This window comes from Hyla sarda, chromosome 2 (assembly GCF_029499605.1).
Source record: "Hyla sarda isolate aHylSar1 chromosome 2, aHylSar1.hap1, whole genome shotgun sequence".
Lineage (NCBI taxonomy): Eukaryota > Metazoa > Chordata > Amphibia > Anura > Hylidae > Hyla > Hyla sarda.
Window position 1 is genome coordinate 305,123,995 of NC_079190.1, and position 25,415 is coordinate 305,149,409.

A 25,415-nucleotide genomic window follows, 5' to 3' on the forward strand; every position below is an offset into this window, starting at 1 on the left:
ACTGTACCCTAAAAACACTACACTACACTAACACAAAATAAAATAAAAAGTAAAAAACACTACATAAACACAAACCCCTACACAGCCCCCCTCCCCTCCCCAATAAAAATGAAAATGTCTGGTACACCACTGTTTCCAAAATGGAGCCTCCAGCTGTTGCAAAACAACAACTCCCAGTATTGCCGGACAGCCATTGACTGTACAAGCATGCTGGGAGTTTTGCAACAGCTGGAGGCACCCTGTTTGGGAATCGCTGGCGTAGAATACCCCTATGTCCACCCCTATGCAAATCCCTAATTCAGGCCTCAAATGCGCATGGCGCTCTCACTTCGGAGCCCTGTCGTATTTCAAGGAAACAGTTTAGGGTCACATATGGGGTATGTCCGTACTCGGCAGAAATTGCCTAACACATTTTGGGGGGCTTTTTCTCCTTTCACCCCTTATGAAAAGGGGAAGTTAGGGTCTACACCAGCATGTTGGTGTAAAAAAAAAAAATTTTTACACTAACATGCTGGTGTTGCCCTATACTTTTCATTTTGACAAGAGGTAAAGGGGAAAAAAGCCCCCCAAAATTTGTAATGCAGTTTCTCCTGACTACGGAGATACCCCATATGTGGGCGTTAAGTGTTCTGGGGGCGCACAACAAGGCCCAGAAGGGAGAGTGCGCCATGTACATTTGAGGTGATTTGCATAGGGGTGGCTGATTGTTACAGCGGTTTTGAAAAACGCAAAAAAAGATAAAAACCCCACATGTGACCCCATTTCGGAAACTACACCCCTCACGGAATGTAATGAGGGGTGCAGTGAGAATTTACACCCCACAGGTGTCTGACGGATCTTTGGAACAATGGGCTGTGCAAATAAAATATTTTGTACAGCCCACTGTTCCAAAGATCTGACAGACACCAGTGGGGGGTAAATGCTCACTGTACCCCTTGTTACGTTCCTCAAGGGGTCTAGTTTCCAAAATGGTATGCCATGGGGGGTTATTTTGCTGTCCTGGCACCATAGGGGCTTCCTAAATGCGACATGCCCCCGAGCAAAATTTGCTCTCAAAAAGCCAAATATGACTCCTTCTCTTCTGAGCATTGTAGTTCGCCCGTAATGCACTTCATGCCAACTTATGGGGTACCTCCATACTCAGAAGAGATGGGGTTACAAATTTTGGGGGGTATTTTCTGCTATTAACCCTTGCAAAAATGTGAAATTTGGGGGGAAACACACATTTTAGTGAAAATTTTTTTATTTTTTTTTTACATATGCAAAAGTCGTGAAACACCTGTGGGGTATTAAGGCTCACTTAATTCCTTGTTACGTTCCTCATGGGGTCTAGTTTCCAAAATGGTATGGCATGTGTTTTTTTTTTGCTGTTCTGGCACCATAGGGGCTTCCTAAATGCAACATGCCCCCCAAAAACCATTTCTGAAAAACGTACTCTCCAAAATCCCCTTGTCGCTCCTTTGCTTCTGAGCCCTCTACTGCGCCCGCCGAACACTTTTCATGGACATATGAGGTATGTCCTTACTCGAGAGAAATTGGGCTACAAATGCAAGTATAAATTTTCTCCTTTTACCCCTTGTAAAATTTCAAAAATTGGGTCTACAAGAAAATGCAAGTGTAAAAAATGAAGATTGTGAATTTTCTCCTTCACTTTGCTTCTATTCCTGTGAAACACCTAAAGGGTTAAAACGCTGACTGAATGTCATTTTGAATACTTTGGGGGGTGCGGTTTTTATAATGGGGTCATTTGTGGGGTATTTCTAATATGAAGACCCTTCAAATCCACTTCAAACCTGAACTGGTCCCTGAAAAATAGTGAGTTTGAAAATTTTGTGAAAAATTGGACTTTGAAGCCCTCTGGTGTCTTCCAAAAGTAAAAACACGTCAATTTTATGATGCAAACATAAAGTAGACATATTGTATATGTGAATAAAATAAAATAAATATTTGGAATATCCATTTTCCTTACAAGCAGAGAGCTTCAAAGTTAGAAAAATGCAAAATTTTCTAATTTTTCATCAAATTTTGGGATTTTTCACCAAGAAAGGATGCAAGTTACCACAAAATTTTACCACTATGTTAAAGTAGAATATGTCACGAAAAAACTATCTCGGAATCAGATTGATAAGTAAAAGCATCCCAGAGTTATTAATGTTTAAAGTGACAGTGGTCAGATGTTCAAAAAATGGCCGGGTCCTAAGGTGTAAAATGGCTGGGTCCTTAAGGGGTTAAAGTGGCCTACATAGACAAGTCTTCAGAAATCATTTATATTGTAAGCTATAAAATGTACAACAAAAAAAATACCCAAATCTAAAAATAAAAATAAATTAAAAATAAATTAAACCAATAACAAGTAAAAAAAAGCTTAATAAATCTCCCTCTGTAAATTGATAGATCTACCTGAGGATCTGGCCACAGCAGGAACAAATGAGGACTTTAAAACATAGTTAGATACATTTGTAGAACAAAATAACATTAATGCTTATGCAGAATATAGAATCACATCCCCTCCCCTTTACCTCTTTGGTTGAACTTAATGGACTTGTGTCTTATTTCAACCGTATGAGGAAAGCTTAAAAGAATTACATTTGTTTAGTCTTGAGAAGAGACATTTAAGAGACTGCTGGTGTGTAACCATGTAAGTATGTAACTATGCTAATAAGTGACAACTTAGTTATGAGAAAAGAATAAAACAATCATGTTTAGTCTTGAGAAGAGACTAGAAAGATATTTCAAAAAACTACAGAATCAGGGTAATTACACCTGGTGAGATACACAAAAAAAATGGCTTAAATTTAAAAAAATAGACAATAGATTTTTAAGTTTCACCTTCACTTTCATTTAAAGCGTTACTGTACTTTATAAAAACATTTGTCACCAGACAAAAGTTGTCAAAAGTTTTGATAACTTATTGTAACAAAACTCCTTACATAATTATTACTACTCAGTTGACACAATGATAACACACTGTAACAAACCACTTCCTAATCACCTTACTACTGAGCTTACATACTAATAAACCAACAAACCCCCTCCTCATGTAATCCCCTTACTACTGGGGTGACACACTGATAAAACACTGTAACAAACCCCCTCCTCATGTAATCCCCTTACTACTGGGGTCACACACTGATAAAACACTGTAACAAACCCCCTCCTCATGTAATCACCTTACTACTGGGGTGACACACTGATAATACAATGTAACAAACCCCCTTCTCATGTAATCCCCTTACTACTGGGGTGACACACTGATAAAACACTGTAACAAACCCCCTCCTCATGTAATCCCCTTACTACTGGGGTGACACACTGATAAAACACTGTAACAAACCCCCTCCTCATGTAATCCCCTTACTACTGGGGTGACACACTGATAATACAATGTAACAAACCCCCTCCTCATGTAATCCCCTTACTACTGGGGTGACACACTGATAAAACACTGTAACAAACCCCCTCCTCATGTAATCCCCTTACTACTGGGGTGACACGCTGATAAAACACTGTAACAAACCCCCTCCTCATGTAATCCCCTTACTACTGGGGTGACATACTGATAAAACACTGTAACAAACCCCCTCCTCATGTAATCGCCTTACTACTGGGGTGACACGCTGATAAAACACTGTAACAAACCCCCTCCTCATGTAATCACCTTACTACTGGGGTGTCACACTGATAATACAATGTAACAAACCCCCTCCTCATGTAATCCCCTTACTACTGGGGTGACACGCTGATAATACACTGTAACAAACCCCCTCCTCATGTAATCACCTTACTACTGGGGTGACACGCTGATAATACACTGTAACAAACCCCCTCCTCATGTAATCACCTTAATACTGGGGTGACACGCTGATAAAACACTGTAACAAACCCCCTCCTCATGTAATCCCCTTACTACTGGGGTGACACGCTGATAAAACACTGTAACAAACCCCCTCCTCATGTAATCCCCTTACTACTGGGGTGACACACTGATAAAACACTGTAACAAAGCCCCTCCTCATGTAATCCCCTTACTACTGGGGTGACACACTGAAAAAACACTGTAACAAACCCCCTCTTCATGTAATCCCCTTACTACTGGGGTGACACACTGATAATACAATGTAACAAACCCCCTCCTCATGTAATCCCCTTACTACTGGGGTGACACACTGATGAAACACTGTAACAAACCCCATCCTAATGTAATCCCCTTACTACTGGGGTGACACACTGATAAAACACTGTAACAAACCCCCTCCTCATGTAATCGCCTTACTACTGGGGTGACACTCTGATAATAAAATGTAACAAACCCCCTCCTCATGTAATCCCCTTATTACTGGGGTGACACACTGATAAAACACTGTAACAAACCCCCTCCTCATGTAATCCCCTTACTACTGGGGTGACACGCTGATAAAACACTGTAACAAACCCCCTCCTCATGTAATCCCCTTACTACTGGGGTGACACGCTGATAAAACACTGTAACAAACCCCCTCCTCATGTAATCCCCTTACTACTGGGGTGACACGCTGATAAAACACTGTAACAAACCCACTCCTCATGTAATCCCCTTACTACTGGGGTGACATGCTGATAAAACACTGTAACAAACCCCCTCCTCATGTAATCCCCTTACTACTGGGGTGACACGCTGATAAAACACTGTAACAAACCCCCTCCTCATGTAATCCCCTTACTACTGGGGTGACACGCTGATAAAACACTGTAACAAACCCCCTCCTCATGTAATCCCCTTACTACTGGGGTGACACACTGATAAAACACTGTAACAAACCCCCTCCTCATGTAATCCCCTTACTACTGGGGAGACACACTGATAAAACACTGTAACAAACCCCCTCCTCATGTAATCCCCTTACTACTGGGGAGACACGCTGTGAAATTCGCTGCATATACGCTATGTGTGACCCGACCATTATAGAGAATCTGTCATATCTGTACCAGGTACAGGACTGCAGTCAGTGGGACATAAAACAAATGATATCAGCTAAAGGGCTATAGAGGCAGCACCGATCCGCAGCTTGCCTCCATCCCACTGCTCAAAAATACAAAGATCCACATCATTGCACGAACTGAAGTCCCTTTGAAATAGCAGCAAATAAGTCTTAAAGGAACCCTGCCCTACAATAATCTAGAGACCTGTTCTGTCAGTCATACCTGACAATAATGACATTTTTTATTGCTCCCATAAGGAACAAAGAAGTCTGTGTATGACATGATGAATACATTCAGGAATTGTCACACCCTAAATAAATTCTTTGCTACAGCGAAGCGGTGAGAAACAACAGCATAAGTAGTCATTTTCTGTGGGCGGTTTCCATTTTACAATTATTTAATGAAACTAATAGAGTCTAATCAGTGCGACATTTGTCTGAGTCACCTTCTTTACAGTCCTATTATCTAAAATATATCACCACACCAGCTTTACCTGTTCTCTAAAGGCCTCTTAAAGAGTCAGTGGACAAGCAATGATCAGCTAGATCAGCACTTGTTTGCAGAGCTTTTACAAGATACAACCATTTGTGCTTATGTGCCACATAGGGGGTTAATACATTTGGCACAAAACAAATCACTTCAGTACACCACTTTCTATGATACCTCCTCTCCTCTGCCACTTTTCTGTACAAAAAGTCACAGTTGCAACTTTTTGTGCTACTTTTTAAAAGTGCTCTCCAAAGGCAGTTTTGTAAGCCAGGTCTGCTCTGGAGTAGATTTGTAGATAAGCGTTTTATTTTTATGGGGGACCACTCTCTTTGTGCGACATTCGCACTGTTAAGTGAAAAATGAAATTGCCATTTGTAAGATCGTTTGTAGATTTGTGATTACCACAAGTTTCCAAAAAATGAGCTAAGGCGCACGTGCAACATTTCATGCGCCACATATAGGCAAATAAAAACAACTCTAAATAAATAAATCTCCTTCATTATGTTTGTTAAAGCTGGTTTGTTACAACATATAGTAGCATGTAGGCCTATGGTAGGTATTTTTAAGTATATTTAAGGTCATTCTTGCGTAGGACACATAATCCCTGCTGTTGTTGGGATGGTGACCAAGTGATAGGACTTGAGGGTCTTCTGCTCAGTCTATGCTGCATCCACTTGTACAATAGAGGGGGAGGTCCTGACCCCATGCAGCAAGAGCATCACTATGCAGGACCGGTCCCCTTGGTTGTGTTGGGGATTGATGCAACTGGTCCATATTACAGAGGAAGAGGCCCCAAATAAGTGCTGGTGGGGGCCATTAAAGGGGTAGGGAAGTGTGAACAAACTGAACAGCAGGCATCCCCTGTAAGAGTTTGGTGTAAAAGGTGGTTGTGGTCATGAGAGCTGAAACAAGGATAACGCTGGAGCTGGGCACTTGAGATGAGATAAAAGAGTCTCCTTCAACATTAGAATGACCATAGGAAAGACCTCTCTGTGATAAGGCACTGAGACAGCCTCAGGAAGTTGCTGGAAAGACCTCTCTGTGATAAGGCACTGAGACAGCCTCAGGAAGTTGCTGGAAAGACTTCTCTGTGATAAGGCACTGAGACAGCCTCAGGAAGTTGCCGGAAAGACCTCTCTGTGATAAGGCATTGAGACAGCCTCAGGAAGTTGCCGGAAAGACTTCTGTGATAAGGCACAGAGACAGCCTCAGGAAGTTGCCGGAAAGACTTCTCTGTGATAAGGCACTGAGACAGCCTCAGGAAGTTGCCGGAAAGACTTCTCTGTGATAAGGCACTGAGACGGCCTCAGGAAGTTGCCGGAAAGACTTCTCTGTGATAAGGCACTGAGACAGCCTCAGGAAGTTGCCGGAAAGACCTCTCTGTGATAAGGCACTGAGACAGCCTCAGGAAGTTGCCGGAAAGACCTCTCTGTGATAAGGCACTGAGACGGCCTCAGGAAGTTGCCGGAAAGACTTCTCTGTGATAAGGCACTGAGACAGCCTCAGGAAGTTGCCGTAAAGACTTCTCTGTGATAAGGCACTGAGACAGCCTCAGGAAGTTGCCGGAAAGACCTCTCTGTGATAAGGCACTGAGACAGCCTCAGGAAGTTGCTGGAAAGACCTCTCTGTGATAAGGCACTGAGACAGCCTCAGGAAGTTGCTGGAAAGACTTCTCTGTGATAAGGCACTGAGACAGCCTCAGGAAGTTGCTGGAAAGACCTCTCTGTGATAAGGCACTGAGACAGCCTCAGGAAGTTGCCGGAAAGACCTCTCTGTGATAAGGCATTGAGACAGCCTCAGGAAGTTGCCGGAAAGACTTCTGTGATAAGGCACTGAGACAGCCTCAGGAAGTTGCCGGAAAGACTTCTCTGTGATAAGGCACTGAGACAGCCTCAGGAAGTTGCCGGAAAGACTTCTCTGTGATAAGGCACTGAGACAGCCTCAGGAAGTTGCCGTAAAGACTTCTCTGTGATAAGGCACTGAGACAGCCTCAGGAAGTTGCCTTAAAGACCTCTCTGTGATAAGGCACTGAGACAGCCTCAGGAAGTTGCCGGAAAGACTTCTGTGATAAGGCACAGAGACAGCCTCAGGAAGTTGCCGGAAAGACTTCTCTGTGATAAGGCACTGAGACAGCCTCAGGAAGTTGCCGGAAAGACCTCTCTGTGATAAGGCACTGAGACAGCCTCAGGAAGTTGCCGGAAAGACCTCTCTGTGATAAGGCACTGAGACAGCCTCAGGAAGTTGCCGGAAAGACTTCTCTGTGATAAGGCACTGAGACGGCCTCAGGAAGTTGCCGGAAAGACTTCTCTGTGATAAGGCACTGAGACGGCCTCAGGAAGTTGCCGGAAAGACTTCTCTGTGATAAGGCACTGAGACGGCCTCAGGAAGTTGCCGGAAAGACTTCTCTGTGATAAGGCACTGAGACAGCCTCAGGAAGTTGCCGTAAAGACTTCTCTGTGATAAGGCACTGAGACGGCCTCAGGAAGTTGCCGGAAAGACTCCTCTGTGATAAGGCACTGAGACGGCCTCAGGAAGTTGCCGGAAAGACTTCTCTGTGATAAGGCACTGAGATGGCCTCAGGAAGTTGCCGGAAAGACTTCTCTGTGATAAGGCACTGAGACGGCCTCAGGAAGTTGCCGGAAAGACTTCTCTGTGATAAGGCACTGAGACAGCCTCAGGAAGTTGCCGGAAAGACCTCTCTGTGATAAGGCACTGAGACAGCCTCAGGAAGTTGCCATTGAACCTGGAGAGGACTTTTATGCTCAGAGCAGCAGAAGAAAGGCCACACATGTTATAAGTGTGAGTGGAGTTCAGCGGTGCATGATCTGTGGGGTAAGTAGGGCTGATTACTGCCGGCTGAGCAGTGTGCCCCTAAGTTTTTACAGTAAAGATATTTGCTAATTTTTATACCTTGTGTCCATCTGCCATTATTTCCCACACTATTACCCAATGTTCTTTACAGTGGGTAAAAAGAGAATTCAGTAAGCCCTATCTAACTACAATTCACTACTCTAAACCTCTGTATGGACCATTTTGTACAGCTATATACCCACTACATGTGAATGCTGCCTGCATTTTCGAATATTGAGGACTGTTGTTTACAGTTTAATTTTAGTCCTTTGAAATAGGGAGCTAGTTAGGAAGAGAGGTTGATACTACCGATGTGTGTGTGTGTGAACTGTGCACATGGTGCGAAGGTTGTTATTTGTTGATATGCACTTCATTAATCTTTTACTGTGTTTAATACCTGTTATAGGACTGTAATTGCTATAATTCATTAGCTATCCAGTAGATAAATGATCCTAAACTTTAGCCTTCTATCTGTGCTGTGCACTAGCCCATCAAGTTCTTCCTTCCTGTTGCTATGGCAGTAAGTCTCCTCTTTTTCTGTACCTACCTGTAGCTTTATTGTGTTATCAATAAAGAGTTGGTGCTTGACAGGGGTTCCTTAAATCACCCCTTGTCGAGGGCCCCTTCCATTATTACTCAAGCAAGACTCAAGAAGAGGCACTGTGCAAACTGACAGTAAGTGAAATTATGTAATTCCATGTAAATTTGTTACACAGTGATTGTGGATTAATATCTGGTATTAATGATATGTATGGTAAGGGAATACAGGATTAATGGTATATATGGTAAGGGAATAAAGGATTAATGGTATATATGGTAAGGAATACAGGATTAATGGAATATATGGTAAGGGAATACAGGATTAATGGTATATATGGTAAGGGAATAAAGGATTAATGGTATATATGGTAAGGGAATACAGGATTAATGGTATATATGGTAAGGGAATAAAGGATTAATGGTATATATGGTAAGGGAATACAGGATTAATGGTATATATGGTAAGGGAATACAGGATTAATGGTATATATGGTAAGGGAATAAAGGATTAATGGTATATATGGTAAGGGAATACAGGATTAATGGTATATATGGTAAGGGAATAAAGGATTAATGGTATATATGGTAAGGGAATACAGGATTAATGGTATATATGGTAAGAGAATACAGGATTAATGGTATATATGGTAAGGGAATACAGGATTAATGGTATATATGGTAAGGGAATAAAGGATTAATGGTATATATGGTAAGGGAATACAGGATTAATGGTATATATGGTAAGGGAATAAAGGATTAATGGTATATATGGTAAGGGAATACAGGATTAATGGTATATATGGTAAGAGAATACAGGATTAATGGTATATATGGTAAGAGAATACAGGATTAATGGTAAATATGGTAAGGGAATACAGGATTAATGGTATATATGGTAAGAGAATACAGGATTAATGGTATATATGGTAAGGGAATACAGGATTAATGGTAAATATGGTAAGGGAATACAGGATTAATGGTATATATGGTAAGAGAATACAGGATTAATGGTATATATGGTAAGAGAATACAGGATTAATGGTATATATGGTAAGAGAATACAGGATTAATGGTATATATGGTAAGAGAATACAGGATTAATGGTATATATGGTAAGAGAATACAGGATTAATGGTATATATGGTAAGAGAATACAGGATTAATGGTATATATGGTAAGAGAATACAGGATTAATGGTAAATATGGTAAGGGAATACAGGATTAATGGTATATATGGTAAGAGAATACAGGATTAATGGTATATATGGTAAGAGAATACAGGATTAATGGTAAATATGGTAAGGGAATACAGGATTACAGGTATCCTCTTCCATTTACTATCTATATAGTGTATACTTACCTGAGTTACCATATGTATAGAATGTCTCATTTATACAGTATATTATATGGCACTCAGTACGCATGTTTTCACTGCTGTCTGCGCACAGACACAGGCTTATGACTTATTTATTTATGGCTGTTCCCTTTTGACTCTTTGATCATGAACTTTTTAAGTGGTTCTATTTTAGTGTCCTAGTAACTAGGGATGTCCTGATACCATTTTTTTAAGACCGATACTTTAATTCTAGTACTCGCCGATACCAAGTACAAGTACTTTTATTTTAAAGTGAATCCGACAGCATGGAGACGCGGTTTCTGGCACGGCTTACTGTGCTGATATGTGGGTCCTTGTTGTGTACAATGGAGGCGGCTGCTGTAGTATGAGCCAAGATTTCTCTCTTCTCCATTGGGCAGAACAGGGAATGTGCATTGGCGGCAAAACCGATGTCTCCGGAAAGATTGCGCTGATGTTCACATGGTGAGCAGCGGCAGAAACCGGGTCACCTGCACTGTCTACATATAAATTCAAGTTAGTGCAGGTGACTCTGCTGTAAGATTGCCTATAATATTAGGGAGTATCCCCCTTTAGACATTAGCAGGGCCCCCTTTAGACATTAGCAGGGCCCACCCTTTAGACATTAGTAAGGTGCCCCCCTTTAGACATTAGCAGGACCCCCTTTAGACAGCAGGGCCCCCTTAAGACATAAGCAGGGCCCCCTTCAGACATTAGCAGGGCCCCCTTTAGACATTAGCAGGGCCCCCTTTAGACATTAGCAGGGCCCCCCCCCCTTTAGACAGCAGGGCCCCCTTTAGACATTAGCAGGGCCCCCCCTTTAGAGATTAGCAGGGCCCCCCCTTTAGACATTAGCAGGGCCCCCCTTTAGACAGCAGGACCCCCTTTAGACATTAGCAGGCCCCCCCCTTTAGACAGCAGGGCCCCCTTTACACATTATCAGGACCCCCTTTAGACATTAGCAGGGCCCCCCTTTAGACATTAGCAGGGCCCCCCTTTAGACATTAGCAGAGCCCCCTTTAGACATTAGCAGGACCCCCCCCATTTAGACAGCAGGGCCCCCTTTAGACATTAGTAGGGCCCCCCTTTAGACAGCAGGGCCCCCCTCTAGACATTAGCAGCCCCCCCCCCCCCTTTAGACATTAGCAGGACCCCCTTTAGACAGCAGGGTCTCCCCTTTAGACATTAGCAGGGCCTCCCCCTTTAGACATTAGCAGGGCCCCCTTTAGACATTAGCAGGACCCCCCTTTAGACAGCAGGGCCCCCTTTAGACATTAGCAGGACCCTTCTTTAGACAGCAGGGCCCCCTTTAGATCTTAGCAGGGCCCCTTTAGACATCAGGGCCCCCCTTTAGACCGCAGCCCTCACCCTTGTGGACAGCTCACCTGCGGCTGCCCTCTTTCGGGTGCTCCTGCTCCACTGCTCCGTACTCCCGTCCGCATCATTGCGTTCTATGGAGGAGTGTGTGACATACACGTCACTCTGCTTCCTCCGTAGCATTACGCTGGGCGCAGAGGAGGAGGAGTGACGTGTATGTCACATGCTCCTCCATAGAATGCCATGATGCAGATGGGAGAACGGGGCAGCGGAGCGGCAGCAGGTATCGGACATGGTATCGGGGACATTGAACGAGTCCCCGATACCATGGAAATGGCCAGTATCGGCCCCGATACCAATACTAGTATCGTTATCGGGACATGCCTACTAGTAACCATATTTTATGTAATAAAGATTGTTTTTTTTTTATTGCTCTAGTTGGGTATGTGCCAGTATTTGATGTTCTTTGCTTTTCACTTTGCTTCTGCTTATCCTCTTGGGGACGCAGGGCATATGCATATGCCCTGCATCCCCAATCCTTAAGGACTCAGGGCTTACCTGTACGCCCTGGTCCAGTTTAACGGGTTTAAACCGCTCTCACCGGCAGAGAACGGGTTAAACCCGGTGGGTCCCGGTTGCTACGGGCAGCCAGGACTCACGTCTAATGTTGGGCACAGCCGATTGGGCCAATGCCCGGCATTAACCCTTTAAAACGCCACAATCAAATCACGGCGTCTAAAGCGAAAGTAAAAGAATCTCGGCAGCTCAGCAGAGCTGATTGGGACTATGTCCCGATCAGCTTACCGGATGACGGGAGGGTCCTCACCTGCCTCTCTGCCGTCTAATAGGCGATCTACTGATCCATGCCTGGAGCAGCAGAGAGCCGGTTACACCGATCAATGCTATGCAATGGCATAGCATTGAACAGTGTATGCAATCAGAACAGGGATAATACACAGTGATGTAACAGTACACGAGATAGTACAGGGTATATATGTAGTGATGTTACAGTGCAGGGATAATACACAGTGATATCACAGAACAGATAATAAAAAGTGATGTCACAGTACACAAGATAGTACAGGCTACATAAGCAGTGATGTCACAGTACAAGGGATAATACACGGTGATGTCACAGAACATGGATAATACACAGTGATATCACAGTACACAAGATAGTACAGGGTAAATATGCAGTGATGTCACAGTACAGGGATAATATACACACACAGTGATGTCACAGTACAGGGATAATACACACATTGGCATTACAGTACAAAAAAACCCTTATGAGGTTCGTGCCAATTTCCCTTACTAGGGAAAAATTCCTTCCCAACACCAAATATGGCAAACGGAATAAATCCCTGGATCGATGTTCTGTCCCTATAAATTTAGTTCCATCACTTGTAATATTATTACTCTCCAGAAACATGTCCAGACTCCTTTTGAACTCTATTATTGAGTTCACCATCACTACTTATTTTAGCAGGAATTTCCATAGTCTCACTGCTCTTACAGTAAAGAACCCCTGTCTGTACTGGTGTAGGAACCTTCTTTCCTCTAGACGTAGAGGATGCCCCCTTGTTATTGATACAGTCCTGGGTATAAATAGATCATGGGAGAGATCTCTGTACTGTCCCCAGATATATTTATACATAGTTATTAGTTATAAGCCTTCTTTTTTCTAAACTAAATAACCCTAATTCTGATAATCTTTCTGTGTACTGTAGTCCTCCCATTCCCCGTCTTACCCTGGTTTGAACCCTCTCCATCTTTCTTGTACACTGTTCCCCAGTACTGTACACAGTATTCCATGTGTGGTCTGACTATGGATTTTTCTACAATGGAAGAATTATTTCCTTGTCATGAGCATTTATGCCCCTTTTGATTTTGCCTTTTCAGCAGCTGCCTGGCACTGGTTGCTACAGTTAAATTTACTTTTGACTAAAGTAGTCACCAGATTTTTCTCCTTTAATACATAATCCCAGTCTGGATTTTTCCTCCCCATGTCCTTACATTTATCAATGCTGAACCTCATCTCCCCAGCTCAAGCCCCAAGCTATCCAGATTTATATGTAACAGTTCACTGTCCTCTATTGTGGGAAGAGCAGATCTAGAGTTAAATAAATAATGAATGGAGGTCACATGTTCCCTTTATAGGGCCTAGCCAGACGGGCAGAAGAGTGCACCTAGGGGCTGGGAAAAACCCCAGTGTACCAAAGCACTTCATTTACATATTTGGATTTTTAAATATAATTTGTGAAAGGGCTATGTAGAATAAAAAAAAAAGTAAACAGTGTTGGAATTAGAGTCACCCGAAATATTACCCTGTACGAACAGGTTAGTGCTGGTAGCCCTGGTGACAGATTCCCTTTTAAGAAAAATGACAAAATGCCTAATACATATAAAGCAAGTCCTGGCATACAAAAGTCAGAAATAGCTACAAGAAGATGGATGGTAGGTGCTTCTTCAGGGTCTTGTACAGTATTCCAAAATAAAGCAGCAGCTAGTCCTGGTACAGGTAAAGAGAAGTACAGTACAACTCTACACTGTAGGGAGGCACTACTAGATAGCAAATCACTGCATGCTCTATAAAAATACAGTGGTGTTACCAATGAAATGCCGACTGGTTGGTCGGATCTTCCAGCCATTCACATTAACCTTGGATCCTTCTGGTATTGTATGTTAAGTATGATTTTAAGTTACATTGGTCCATGAAAGACCATTTTATGTTAAAAATATAATAACCTAAGGCCCTTATTACTTTAAAGTGTATCTGTCATTAGCAAAAAAAAAAAAAAAAAAAATATATATATATATATATATATATATATAATGTAGATACCATTATATGCATATTTGTAGTATGCAATTGTCACGATTCGGCTTCCAGGTAGTGGATCCTCTGTGTCAGCGAGGGATTGGCGTGGACCGTGCTAGTGGACCGGTTCTAAGAGGCTACTGGTGTTCACCAGAGCCCGCCGCAAAGCGGGATGGTCTTGCTGCGGCAGTAGCAACCAGGTCGTATCCACTAGCAACGGCTCAACCTCGCTGACTGCTGAGAAGGCGTGGGACAGAAGGACTAGGCAGAGGCAAGGTCAGACGTAGCAGAAGGTCGGGGCAGGCGGCAAGGTTCGTAGTCAAGATGGATAGCAGAAGTTCAGGTAACACAGGCTTTGGACACACTAAACGCTTTCACTGGCACAAGGCAACAAGATCCGGCAAGGGAGTGCAGGGGCAGTGAGCAGATATAGTCTGGGAGCAGGTGGGAGCCAATTAAGCTAATTGGGCCAGGCACCAATCATTGGTGCACTGGCCCTTTAAGTCTCAGAGAGCTGGCGCGCGCGCGCCCTAGAGAGCGGAGCCGCGCGCGCCAGCACATGACAGCAGGGGACCGGGACGGGTAAGTGACCTGGGATGCGATTCGCGAGCGGGCGCGTCCCGCTGTGCGAATCGCATCCCCGACGGCCATGACAGTGCAGCGCTCCCGGTCAGCGGGACTGACCGGGGCGCTGCGGGGAGAGAGACGCCGTGAGCGCTCCGGGGAGGAGCGGGGACCCGGAGCGCTAGGCGTAACAGTACCCCCCCCCTTAGGTCTCCCCTTTTCTTTGTCCGGTAACTGCCTCCCCTGGGATGAGGACACCGGGAAAGAATGGAGGGTTTCCTCAACGGCAGGCAGTACAGCAGGAGTGGGAATGGGGAGGAAGGGCAGAGGGCGAAGCCTGGCACGGGGCAGTGTGACACCAGGACGGGGGCCATGAGGAGGCACTGAGGCTTGCCTGACGGGACTGGGAGGGGGGGAGAGGCACTTCCTATGGCAGGCAGAGTCCCAGTTCTTGACCTCCCCGGTGGTCCAATCAAGGGTGGGAGAATGAAGCCGGAGCCATGGCAGACCGAGGAGGACCTCAGAGGTACAGTTGGGAAGGACGAATAACTCAATCCTTTCGTGGCGGGGTCCAATACACAACAGGAGGGGTTCTGTGCGGTAACGCACGGTGCAATCCAATCTGACTCCGTTGACCGCGGAAATGTAGAGCGGCTTGACGAGACGGGTCACCGGGATGCGGAATTTATTCACAAACGACTCCAAAATAAAATTCCCAGAGGCACCAGAGTCCAAGCAGGCCACGGCTGAGAGGGAGGAGTTGGCTGAAGGAGAAATCCGCACGGGTACCGTGAGACGTGGAGAAGCAGACTTAGAACCAAGAGACGCCACACCCACGTGAGCTGGGTGCGTGCGTGCGTTTCCCAGACGTGGAGGACGGATAGGGCAATCCACCAAGAAATGCTCGGTACTGGCACAGTACAGACAGAGATTTTCTTCCCAACGGCGATTCCTCTCTTCCTGGGTCAGGCGAGACCGATCCACTTGCATGGCCTCCTCGGCGGGAGGCCCAGGCGTAGACTGCAAAGGATGCTGTGGGAGAGGTGCCCAGAGATCTAAGTCTTTTTCCTGGCGGAGCTCCTGATGTCTCTCAGAAAAACGCATGTCAATGCGGGTGGCCAAATGGATAAGTTCTTGCAGGTTGGCAGGAATCTCTCGTGCGGCCAGCACATCCTTGATGCGACTGGATAGGCCTTTTTTAAAGGTCGCGCAGAGAGCCTCATTATTCCATGATAATTCAGAAGCAAGAGTACGAAATTGGATGGCGTACTCGCCCACTGAAGAATTACCCTGGACCAGGTTCAGCAGGGCAGTCTCGGCAGAAGAAGCTCGGGCTGGTTCCTCGAAGACACTCCGGACTTCAGCGAAGAAGGACTGAACTGTGGCTGTGGCAGGATCATTGCGGTCCCAGAGCGGTGTGGCCCAAGACAAGGCCTTTCCTGAAAGAAGGCTCACTACGAACGCCACCTTAGACCGTTCTGTAGGAAACAAGTCCGACAACATCTCCATATGCAGGGAACACTGAGACAAAAATCCACGGCAGAGTCTGGAGTCCCCATCAAATTTGTCCGGCAGGGACAAGCGGAGGCTAGGAGCGGCCACTCGCTGCGGAGGAGGTGCAGGAGCTGGCGGAGGAGATGGTTGCTGCTGTAGCAGAGGCAGAAGTTGCTGTAACGTGGCGGTCAACTGCGACAGCTGCTGTCCTTGTTGGGCAATTTGCTGCGATTGCTGAGCGACTACCGTGGTAAGGTCAGCGAGACTTGGCAGCGGCACCTCAGCGGGATCCATGGCCGGATCTACTGTCACGATTCGGCTTCCAGGTAGTGGATCCTCTGTGTCAGCGAGGGATTGGCGTGGACCGTGCTAGTGGACCGGTTCTAAGAGGCTACTGGTGTTCACCAGAGCCCGCCGCAAAGCGGGATGGTCTTGCTGCGGCAGTAGCAACCAGGTCGTATCCACTAGCAACGGCTCAACCTCGCTGACTGCTGAGAAGGCGTGGGACAGAAGGACTAGGCAGAGGCAAGGTCAGACGTAGCAGAAGGTCGGGGCAGGCGGCAAGGTTCGTAGTCAAGATGGATAGCAGAAGTTCAGGTAACACAGGCTTTGGACACACTAAACGCTTTCACTGGCACAAGGCAACAAGATCCGGCAAGGGAGTGCAGGGGCAGTGAGCAGATATAGTCTGGGAGCAGGTGGGAGCCAATTAAGCTAATTGGGCCAGGCACCAATCATTGGTGCACTGGCCCTTTAAGTCTCAGAGAGCTGGCGCGCGCGCGCCCTAGAGAGCGGAGCCGCGCGCGCCAGCACATGACAGCAGGGGACCGGGACGGGTAAGTGACCTGGGATGCGATTCGCGAGCGGGCGCGTCCCGCTGTGCGAATCGCATCCCCGACGGCCATGACAGTGCAGCGCTCCCGGTCAGCGGGACTGACCGGGGCGCTGCGGGGAGAAAGACGCCGTGAGCGCTCCGGGGAGGAGCGGGGACCCGGAGCGCTAGGCGTAACAGCAATGGTTAAAAAATTTATATTTTTTTTGGGGGGGGGGGAAAGTGCTATTGCCTGTGTGTCTCTGTGAGGAGACCAAATACCCGAAGTGAGGGCAGAACAAGCAGGGATCTGTGCAGGTTCCTGACTTGTCAATCATCCTGATGTGTGAGGCGCGAACATGTCACAGAACCTCACTGCACAGAGCCCTGCTTGTCCACCCTCACTTCCTGAATTTGGTCTCCTCACAGAGACACATAGGCAATAGCTGCAGGGACAAAAATATACACATTTTTTAACCAATGTATTTTACTAATATACATATAATGGTATTATCTACGTTGGCCTCAGGTTATAATATTTTCAACATACAATGGTCTTACCTGGACCACTGTAACTTAAAACCATAATTAACATACAATACCAGAAGGATCCAAGATTAATGTGAATGGCTGGAAGATCCAACCAATCAGAGTAAGCACATTGGGATTTAATGCCAAGCCAGAATTCTGCCCAGAAGGGAAGAGGACCCATTTGCATACATTGCTGTTTTGGAGTGTTGCCCCTCATCATATTTGCATATTCCTTTTCCCAGAATGCCCAGTGGAATGCTAATGGCTTTGCATATTCCTTTTCCCAGAATGCCCAGTGGAATGCTAATGGGTTTGCATATTCCTTTTCCCAGAATGCCCAGTGGAGTGCTAATGGCCTTTCAATCTCAACATACCAGAAATGGTGTCCCTCCCCAAGGTGGTTACCTATCCCTTTTTTTCTAGGTGACAGGCTTCTCACCAGCCAAGCCAGAATACCCTTCTCTGTACTGACGAGGGGCAATAACCCAAAACAGTCCTCTTCCCTTCTGGGGAGAATTCTAACTTCTAATCCCAATCAGTTTCTGAGAGTTCGTAACTGGAGCTAAAGCAGATGTTCAGGGAATGCTACCTGTGTAGGTGGTGTGATGAGCTGCTTCGCATATTCCTTTTCCCAGAATGCCCAGTGGAGTGCTAATGGCCTTCAAATCTCTACATACCAGAAATGGTGTCCCTCCCGAAGGATATTACTTATCATAGAAATATAGAATGTGCCATCAGATAAGAGCCATTTGTCCCATCTAGTCTGCTCAATATTCTGAATACTTATGAATCATCCTTGTTCCTACCTTATATGAAGGATAGCCTAATGCCTATCTTTATCTTATATGAAGGATAGCCTTATAGCCATCTCTGTCTTATATAAAGGATAGCCTTATACCTATATCTATGCTATTATGTCTATCCCATAGTAAAGTTAAAAAATTATCCCTTTTGCCTAATCATCAATCAAATAAACTTACATTTTTTTTTTTTTTTTTTGCTTTTGGACGGCTTTAATTCCTACGCTCTCCACATTTCAGCTCATTTAGGCCTATAAGGGAACCTGCTGTAGCCAAAACGATGCAAAAGCTAATGATCAAAGAATACACCAAGCTTATACTAATAGTGTTTATGATGGGAGTGCTCACCCTTGCTCTCCTTATCCCATCTCAGCAGTGTTTTATGGGTGGCTGCTATGCATTTACATACCCAGCAGTCTATCATTTTGTTGTCATTAAGCACATAGAATACTTTATGGGCCAACATGACTGACAAATTAAGGTCTGTATTATGCATGCTTGTAATTCCTGAGTCAGCTGCGTAGGCTCTTATTGCCATTTATTGAACTTCCATAAATGTTGAGCATATCTTCTGAATAGTAAATAAATTCTATTACTGAGCTACATACAGACTGTAACTACAGTCTACCAGGCCCCATATTCACCTCAATGTTACAGAACTACACCAGATTACAGCTGAAGTAGTTACCAAGGTGAACATATCTCTTAATAATCAGGTGTACAAAGGCCAGTTTGACACAAGTGCGGTATGACCTTATTTCTGCCTGCAATGACCTTGACTGAAAGGATTATAGTTCCTAAATGTGATTGAAATTAATTTCCTCCCTCACTGAATAATTCATTTTGAAAAATATGATGTTCACCATAAATACCATTGTTTAAAATGCACAAAGCTGTCTTGATAGCATTGTCATTGTGTTCTGTGTAACAATCCTGACATTGTCAAAGGACAAAAAGTACAAGTAAATAGGAACAAGTTTATAGTATCAAAATGACTATTACTTCCTGTGTGCTGAACAGTAAATGAAAGTGGTTTGTTTACATGGTCAGCACAAATGATTAACTTATTGATGTCCTGTGCTTAGAATAGGCCATCAATATCTGATCAGTCCGGGGCTAATTTATCAGATTGGCCAGGGGCCAATTTATCTGTCCTCACTGTAGTGGCTGTGCTGGGTATTTACTTCCGGAGAACAGTTGTTACACAATATACAGAGCCTTCTGCCAACATTTGAAATTATTTTCCAGAATCATTTTGGCTTTGACACTAGTGAGGGTTATTATAGGTGTGGTTTATTGTGTCCTCACTGTAAGGACCCACCTTTAGGTTGTTTGCCCCTGTGTGTAGCCCCCCCTCTTTAGGTAGGACCCCCTTGTATGTAGTTTACACCCTGTAGGTAGTTTGCCCCCTGTATATAGGACCCCTCTGTAGGTAGTTTGCCCCCTGTACGTAGAACCTCTTTTCCAGTTCTCCTGCACGCTGGCTGGAGAACGGTGCTGCTGGCTGCTGTTTTGCATCTCCCACACAGCCATGGCAGCCCTGTAAGTGTACAGAGCCCTGCTTGTCCTCAGTGTACAGAACCCTGCTTGTCCCCAGTGTACAGAGCCCTGCTTGTCCCCAGTGTACAGAGCCCTGTTTGTCCTCAGTGTACAGAGCCCTGTTTGTCCTCAGTGTACAGAGCCCTGCTTGTCCTCGGTGTACAGAGCCCTGCTTGTCCTCAGTGTGTACAGAGCCCTGTGTCCTCAGTGTGTACAGAGCCCTGCTTGTCCTCAGTGTACAGAGCCCTGCTTGTCCTCAGTGTACAGAGCCCTGCTTGTCCTCAGTGTACAGAGCCCTGCTTGTCCTCAGTGTACAGAGCCCCGCTTGTCCTCAGTGTACAGAGCCCCGCTTGTCCTCAGTGTACAGAGCCCTGCTTGTCCTCAGTGTACAGAGCCCCGCTTGTCCTCAGTGTACAGAGCCCCGCTTGTCCTCAGTGTACAGAGCCCAGCTTGTCCTCAGTGTACAGAGCCCAGCTTGTCCTCAGTGTACAGAGCCCCGCTTGTCCTCAGTGTACAGAGCCCTGCTTGTCCTCAGTGTACAGAGCCCAGCTTGTTCTCAGTGTATTTGTTGTATTTGACCATATCATCATTGTTTTGCTGCAATCTAACTGGTATGTTTCTGTATTATTTATGTTTATTTACCAATGAAAAAAAAGATTTACAAAAAAAGCTAAATGTTTACAATAAACATGTTCATTTAACAGCAGATTTGTGTAGAATTTTTTTTCCCCAAAAATTAAAATGCACGGAATATCGGTATAAGTTATTGGCTATCGGCCTGAAAGTTCACAGGTTATTGTTATCAGTCTCAGCACTAAAAAAAGAGAATATGGGTCGATCCCTAGACAATACACATCAATCTGTTTCCTACATAGCATTATAGTGCATATGCTAGGAGTGCAGGCGCAGTGGAGTAGGCACGGGGACCTTCATTGTCACATGCTATATCATAGCACTCCATGTTACGGACAGGGGAGCCTTTTAGCAAATATTTGTGAATGGGGCCACAGACAGACTGCAGTATATAAGTGAGTGCAATCACACAACTGTCCCATTTTGCCTGGACATTTAAATTGCTCAGAACAGGCTCCTAAATCCCAGGACTGTAGGTGCCACAGCTCTGCTGAACAGCTGGGGTGTTGGGTAGTGGAATACGTGGAAGGAGGTGGGCCCAACAGCAAAGGTCAAAAAGGTTTTGTCCCATAACAGCTGCGTGGTCTGTCTCCGTGGTATGTACACCCCTGGTGCTGTCTGTCAGCCCTTGGATGATCAAATATTGATGACCTATCCTGAAGATAGTCCATCACTAAGTTTCCACTGGAAAATCTCTTTAGAATTAAAATTCTGTAAAAAAACACAAAGTCTGTTTTTTTCATACTTGCATTATTTTATATGTGTGTCGGGTATTCTGTGGAAGGTAGAACAAGTTTATTTATGCAATAGTTATAATATTCATGGTTTCCTCTATGCTAGGGTTTAAAATCACAGTGATCCTGATTTACTATTGTTTTCCTGACTAGTTTTTATCCGGTTGTGCGCCTCAATTTTAGCGTGTGTGCTACAATTGTGTATGTGCCACAATTTTTGACAAAAAAAAAACAATCTGTCAAAAATGAGGAAGTGGCTTCCTGATTTCAGACTAACCTGACCAATTTACTAATAATGTAACAAAAAAATGTTAAATTTTCAACAAGAAAAAGATGGACAGATCATTCTCTTTTTTCCCGACCTGTGAATTTCCATAGTAAATAGAGTGAAATCATGTAAGCCTGAGACATCATTCCACACAAAAAAAATTAACACATTTAGTAAATCAAGGCGTACAAAAAAACTTTTTATATTTATCATATAACCTATTTAGACATTTGCCTAACACTGGGAAGTAAATCGTGTGCAGAACAGAAAGTTGACATTTTGTTTTCACCAAACTGTCTACCAGTATCTTTAATGGAAATCTATACCAAAGATTATATAATAAAGATTTTTTTTCCTGCACAGATTTTATAATTCACATATGAAAAATCTACAAATTAAAAATGTGTCAGTAAGTAATGTCACTTCTTTATAATGTGGCTGATCCATGGCCTGTATGGATGAATAGAGAGAGAGAGAAAATCTGCAGCACTACTTATCCAATATAACAGCGGGTGCCAGCGCCTCAGACCCAATCAAAGTCCATGTAATATAGATGTAGAAAAAGCGCAGCACTCCTCAGGTACGTGAAAAAAATAGTGGTTTATTGGCTTACATAGCAGCAATGTTTCTGTCCTACCATAGGACCATTTTCAAGCTCGAGCTTGAAAATGGTCCTATGGTAGGACAGAAACGTTGCTGCTATGTGAGCCAATAAACCACTATTTTTTTCACGTACCTGAGGAGTGCTGCACTTTTTCTACATCTTTATATATATATATATATATATATATATATATATATATATATATATATATTTATATAGTACTATAAGGGATAAAAAGTAGAGCAGCATATCATCTTCATATTCCTTGTAAGAGACAAAACATATTGAGGAGAGGGGGGGATTAATAAGACTGTATACTGTGTACAGTTTGGGGCACCAGTGTACTAGAAAGGTATAGCGGTGCTAGAGAGGGTTCCAACAGGGCAATCAGGGTAATACATGGAATGGGATGACTACAGTACCAAGAAAGATTATCAAAGTTGGGGTTGTTTTGTTTATAAAAATATAGCTTAGGCTATGTTCACATCAGTGTTGTTTAAATCCATTCTGATATCCCTTATTGACACAAAACGGAAGTCATAATGGATATGAAACTGATGTAAACAAGTAAGGCTGGGTCCACACTACGTTTTGTCCCATACGGGAGCGCATACGGCAGGAGGGAGCTAAAAGCTCGCGCTCCCGTATGTTACCGTATGCGCTCCCATATGTCATTCATTTCAATGAGCCGACCGGAGTGAAACGTTCGGTCCGGTCAGCTCATTTTTGCGCCGTATGCGCTTTTACAACCGGACCTAAAACTGTGGTCAACCACGGTTTTAGGTCCGGTTGTAAAAGCGCATACGGCGCAAAAATGAGCCGACCGGACCGAACGTTTCACTCCGGTCGGCTCATTGAAATGAATGACATACGGGAGCGCATACGGTAACATACGGGAGCGCAAGCTTTTAGCTCCCCCCTGCCGTATGCGCTCCCGTATGGGACAAAACGTAGTGTGGACCCAGCCTTAGATAGCAAAAGATTTAGTAACGCTAGCACATTTCTTCTGAGCACGTTAGTAGCAGATGAAATAAAAATAACTGAGTTACTTGCATCATTATAGACTTTGGAGGGGAGCAAAGGAGATAAAAAAAACGCTGAGCCTTAGGGGAGACCTAATAACTATGTATAAATATATCAGGGGGCCGTACAGAGATCTCTCTTATGATCTATTTATACCCAGGACTGTATCTATAACAAGGGGGCCTAAGCGTATTTCATTGCGGATCCACTTGTGAAGGCCCGCTCTATGCTGTCTTTACATGTGCCTGCTCGTAGCGGCATTACGCCGCTACGAGCAGACACACTGTGATGTGTGAGTCGCAGTGTACTTGCACATCGTGGGAGCTCTCTGCCTAGCTCAGAGCAGGGAGAGTGGTCGCGATGTGCGAGTACGCCGCGCACATCGCTGCAGTGTGTCTGCTCATCCCGAAGTATTGCAGCCACAAGCAGGCATATGTAAAGAAGGCATAGAGCGGGCCTTCACCAGCTGATCCGCAGCTAAATACGCTGTAAATCCGCTCTTGTGAGCAGTGTTTCCCAACCAGGGTGATTTCAGTTGTTGCAAAACTACAACTCCCAGCATGCCCGACAGCCAACTGTGCATAGAAGGGGATTCTTTACTGTAAGAGCAGTGAGACTATGGAACTTTCTTCCAGAGTAGATGGTCATGGGGAACGCAATAAAAGACTTCCAAAGAGGCCAGGATGCATTTCTGGACAGTAAGAACATTACAGGTTATAGTCACTTGAATCTGGGATCCAGGGCTTCTACCTCATGGGCTCCCCCCCCCCCCCCCCCCCCTTCCTCTGAATCCGCACTATAGGGTAATACGCTGAGCTGGAAAGACATATCTTACGAACTATGTAACTAATAAAAAGACTAAAGATATGCATCTTAATAAACGTGACATATCTTTGATAATCAGTGTCCAACAGGTATTCAGGTATGCGCTAGCATACATTTTGGCTATCAAATATTGGCAGAAATGATAATAAATCTGTCTAGTAGTAGGCAACCATGAATCCTTCGGTTAAGCCCCACCAACTTTTTATAGAATATGTTGCGAGTGATGCAAAAGTGAAAGAAGTTCTGCGTTTAAAAGTTTTTAGTATACAAAACGGACATAAGCCAATATTTGCAACTTTTATTGGCAGAAAACTAACATGATAATATTACTATGTTTCCTAATGTTTAAGGGAACAAAAAACTGCCTGTAGTATGGTATTGGAGAAAATATATGGTTTAGATATAATGAAATGCTATTCAGTACATTGTATCTCACATGAAAACTTCCATCCACAATTATCATAAAACATTCCGAAGTTAAGGAGCTTTGTGTCCAAAACCATAACACAAACTACTGTGTGAGAAAGAATAGCAAAAAGTGACAAATAGCATTGAAGGAGTAAAGCATTGAATACACTAGAGAGAAATAATATGTAAGTATATAGCTGTGGATATTAGTACCTGGAGAGGGTAGACCAGTTTCCCCTGCTGACAGACATTTCCAGGAGTTCTGTAGCATATACCTGGTTTCCTGGTTTACATGAACACCTTGAATAGGATCAATCATGTGACAGCCAAGTGACTGCCCTAAAGGGAGGTGTTCTACAGTGCACCTTGTACAGGCCAGTATGATGCTGTACTTTGTGTTAACACTAGATAAAAAGCCTCCAACAGTCTGTTTTTTATTCTATTCAATAAATCTGAGCATTGCACGTTCACAGTACACAACTATTCAAAGCAGTGTTTCCCAACCAGGGTGCCTCCAGCTGTTGCAAAACTACAACTTCCAGCACGCCCGGACAGCCTTTGGCTGTCTGGGCATGCTGGGAGTTGTAGTTTTGCAACAGCTGGAGGCACCCTCGTTGGGAAACACTGATTTAAGGCATAAACATGTAGCATTAACCCCTTAGCGTCCAGTCCATGTGGATCTTAGTGCTCCACATGAAAAGGAACTTACTTGTGAGCCATCTGTTTTTAAAATGAAAAATAAAGAGCTAAATAAAAAGTTTAGTCCCTAATCAGCCAAAGTGGTGTCTTTAGCTTTCAGAATTTGTGTGTGTGTGGGGGGGGCACGAGAAAAGTAGTGGGGACAATTATAA

General features: G+C 44.3%; 1 protein-coding gene across 1 annotated transcript in view; it reads right to left on the reverse strand.

Moving 5' to 3' along the window:
- The window catches only part of LAD1 (ladinin 1), a 190,973-nt gene extending 166,098 nt beyond the window's left edge, over positions 1-24,875 (reverse strand). Inside the window, exon 1 of the mRNA XM_056557618.1 lies at positions 24,778-24,875. Coding sequence (XP_056413593.1) covers positions 24,778-24,815 — 38 coding nt within the window. The 5' untranslated portion in view covers positions 24,816-24,875. The remainder of the gene's footprint in view (positions 1-24,777) is intronic.
- Between the last annotated feature and the right edge of the window lie 540 nt (positions 24,876-25,415).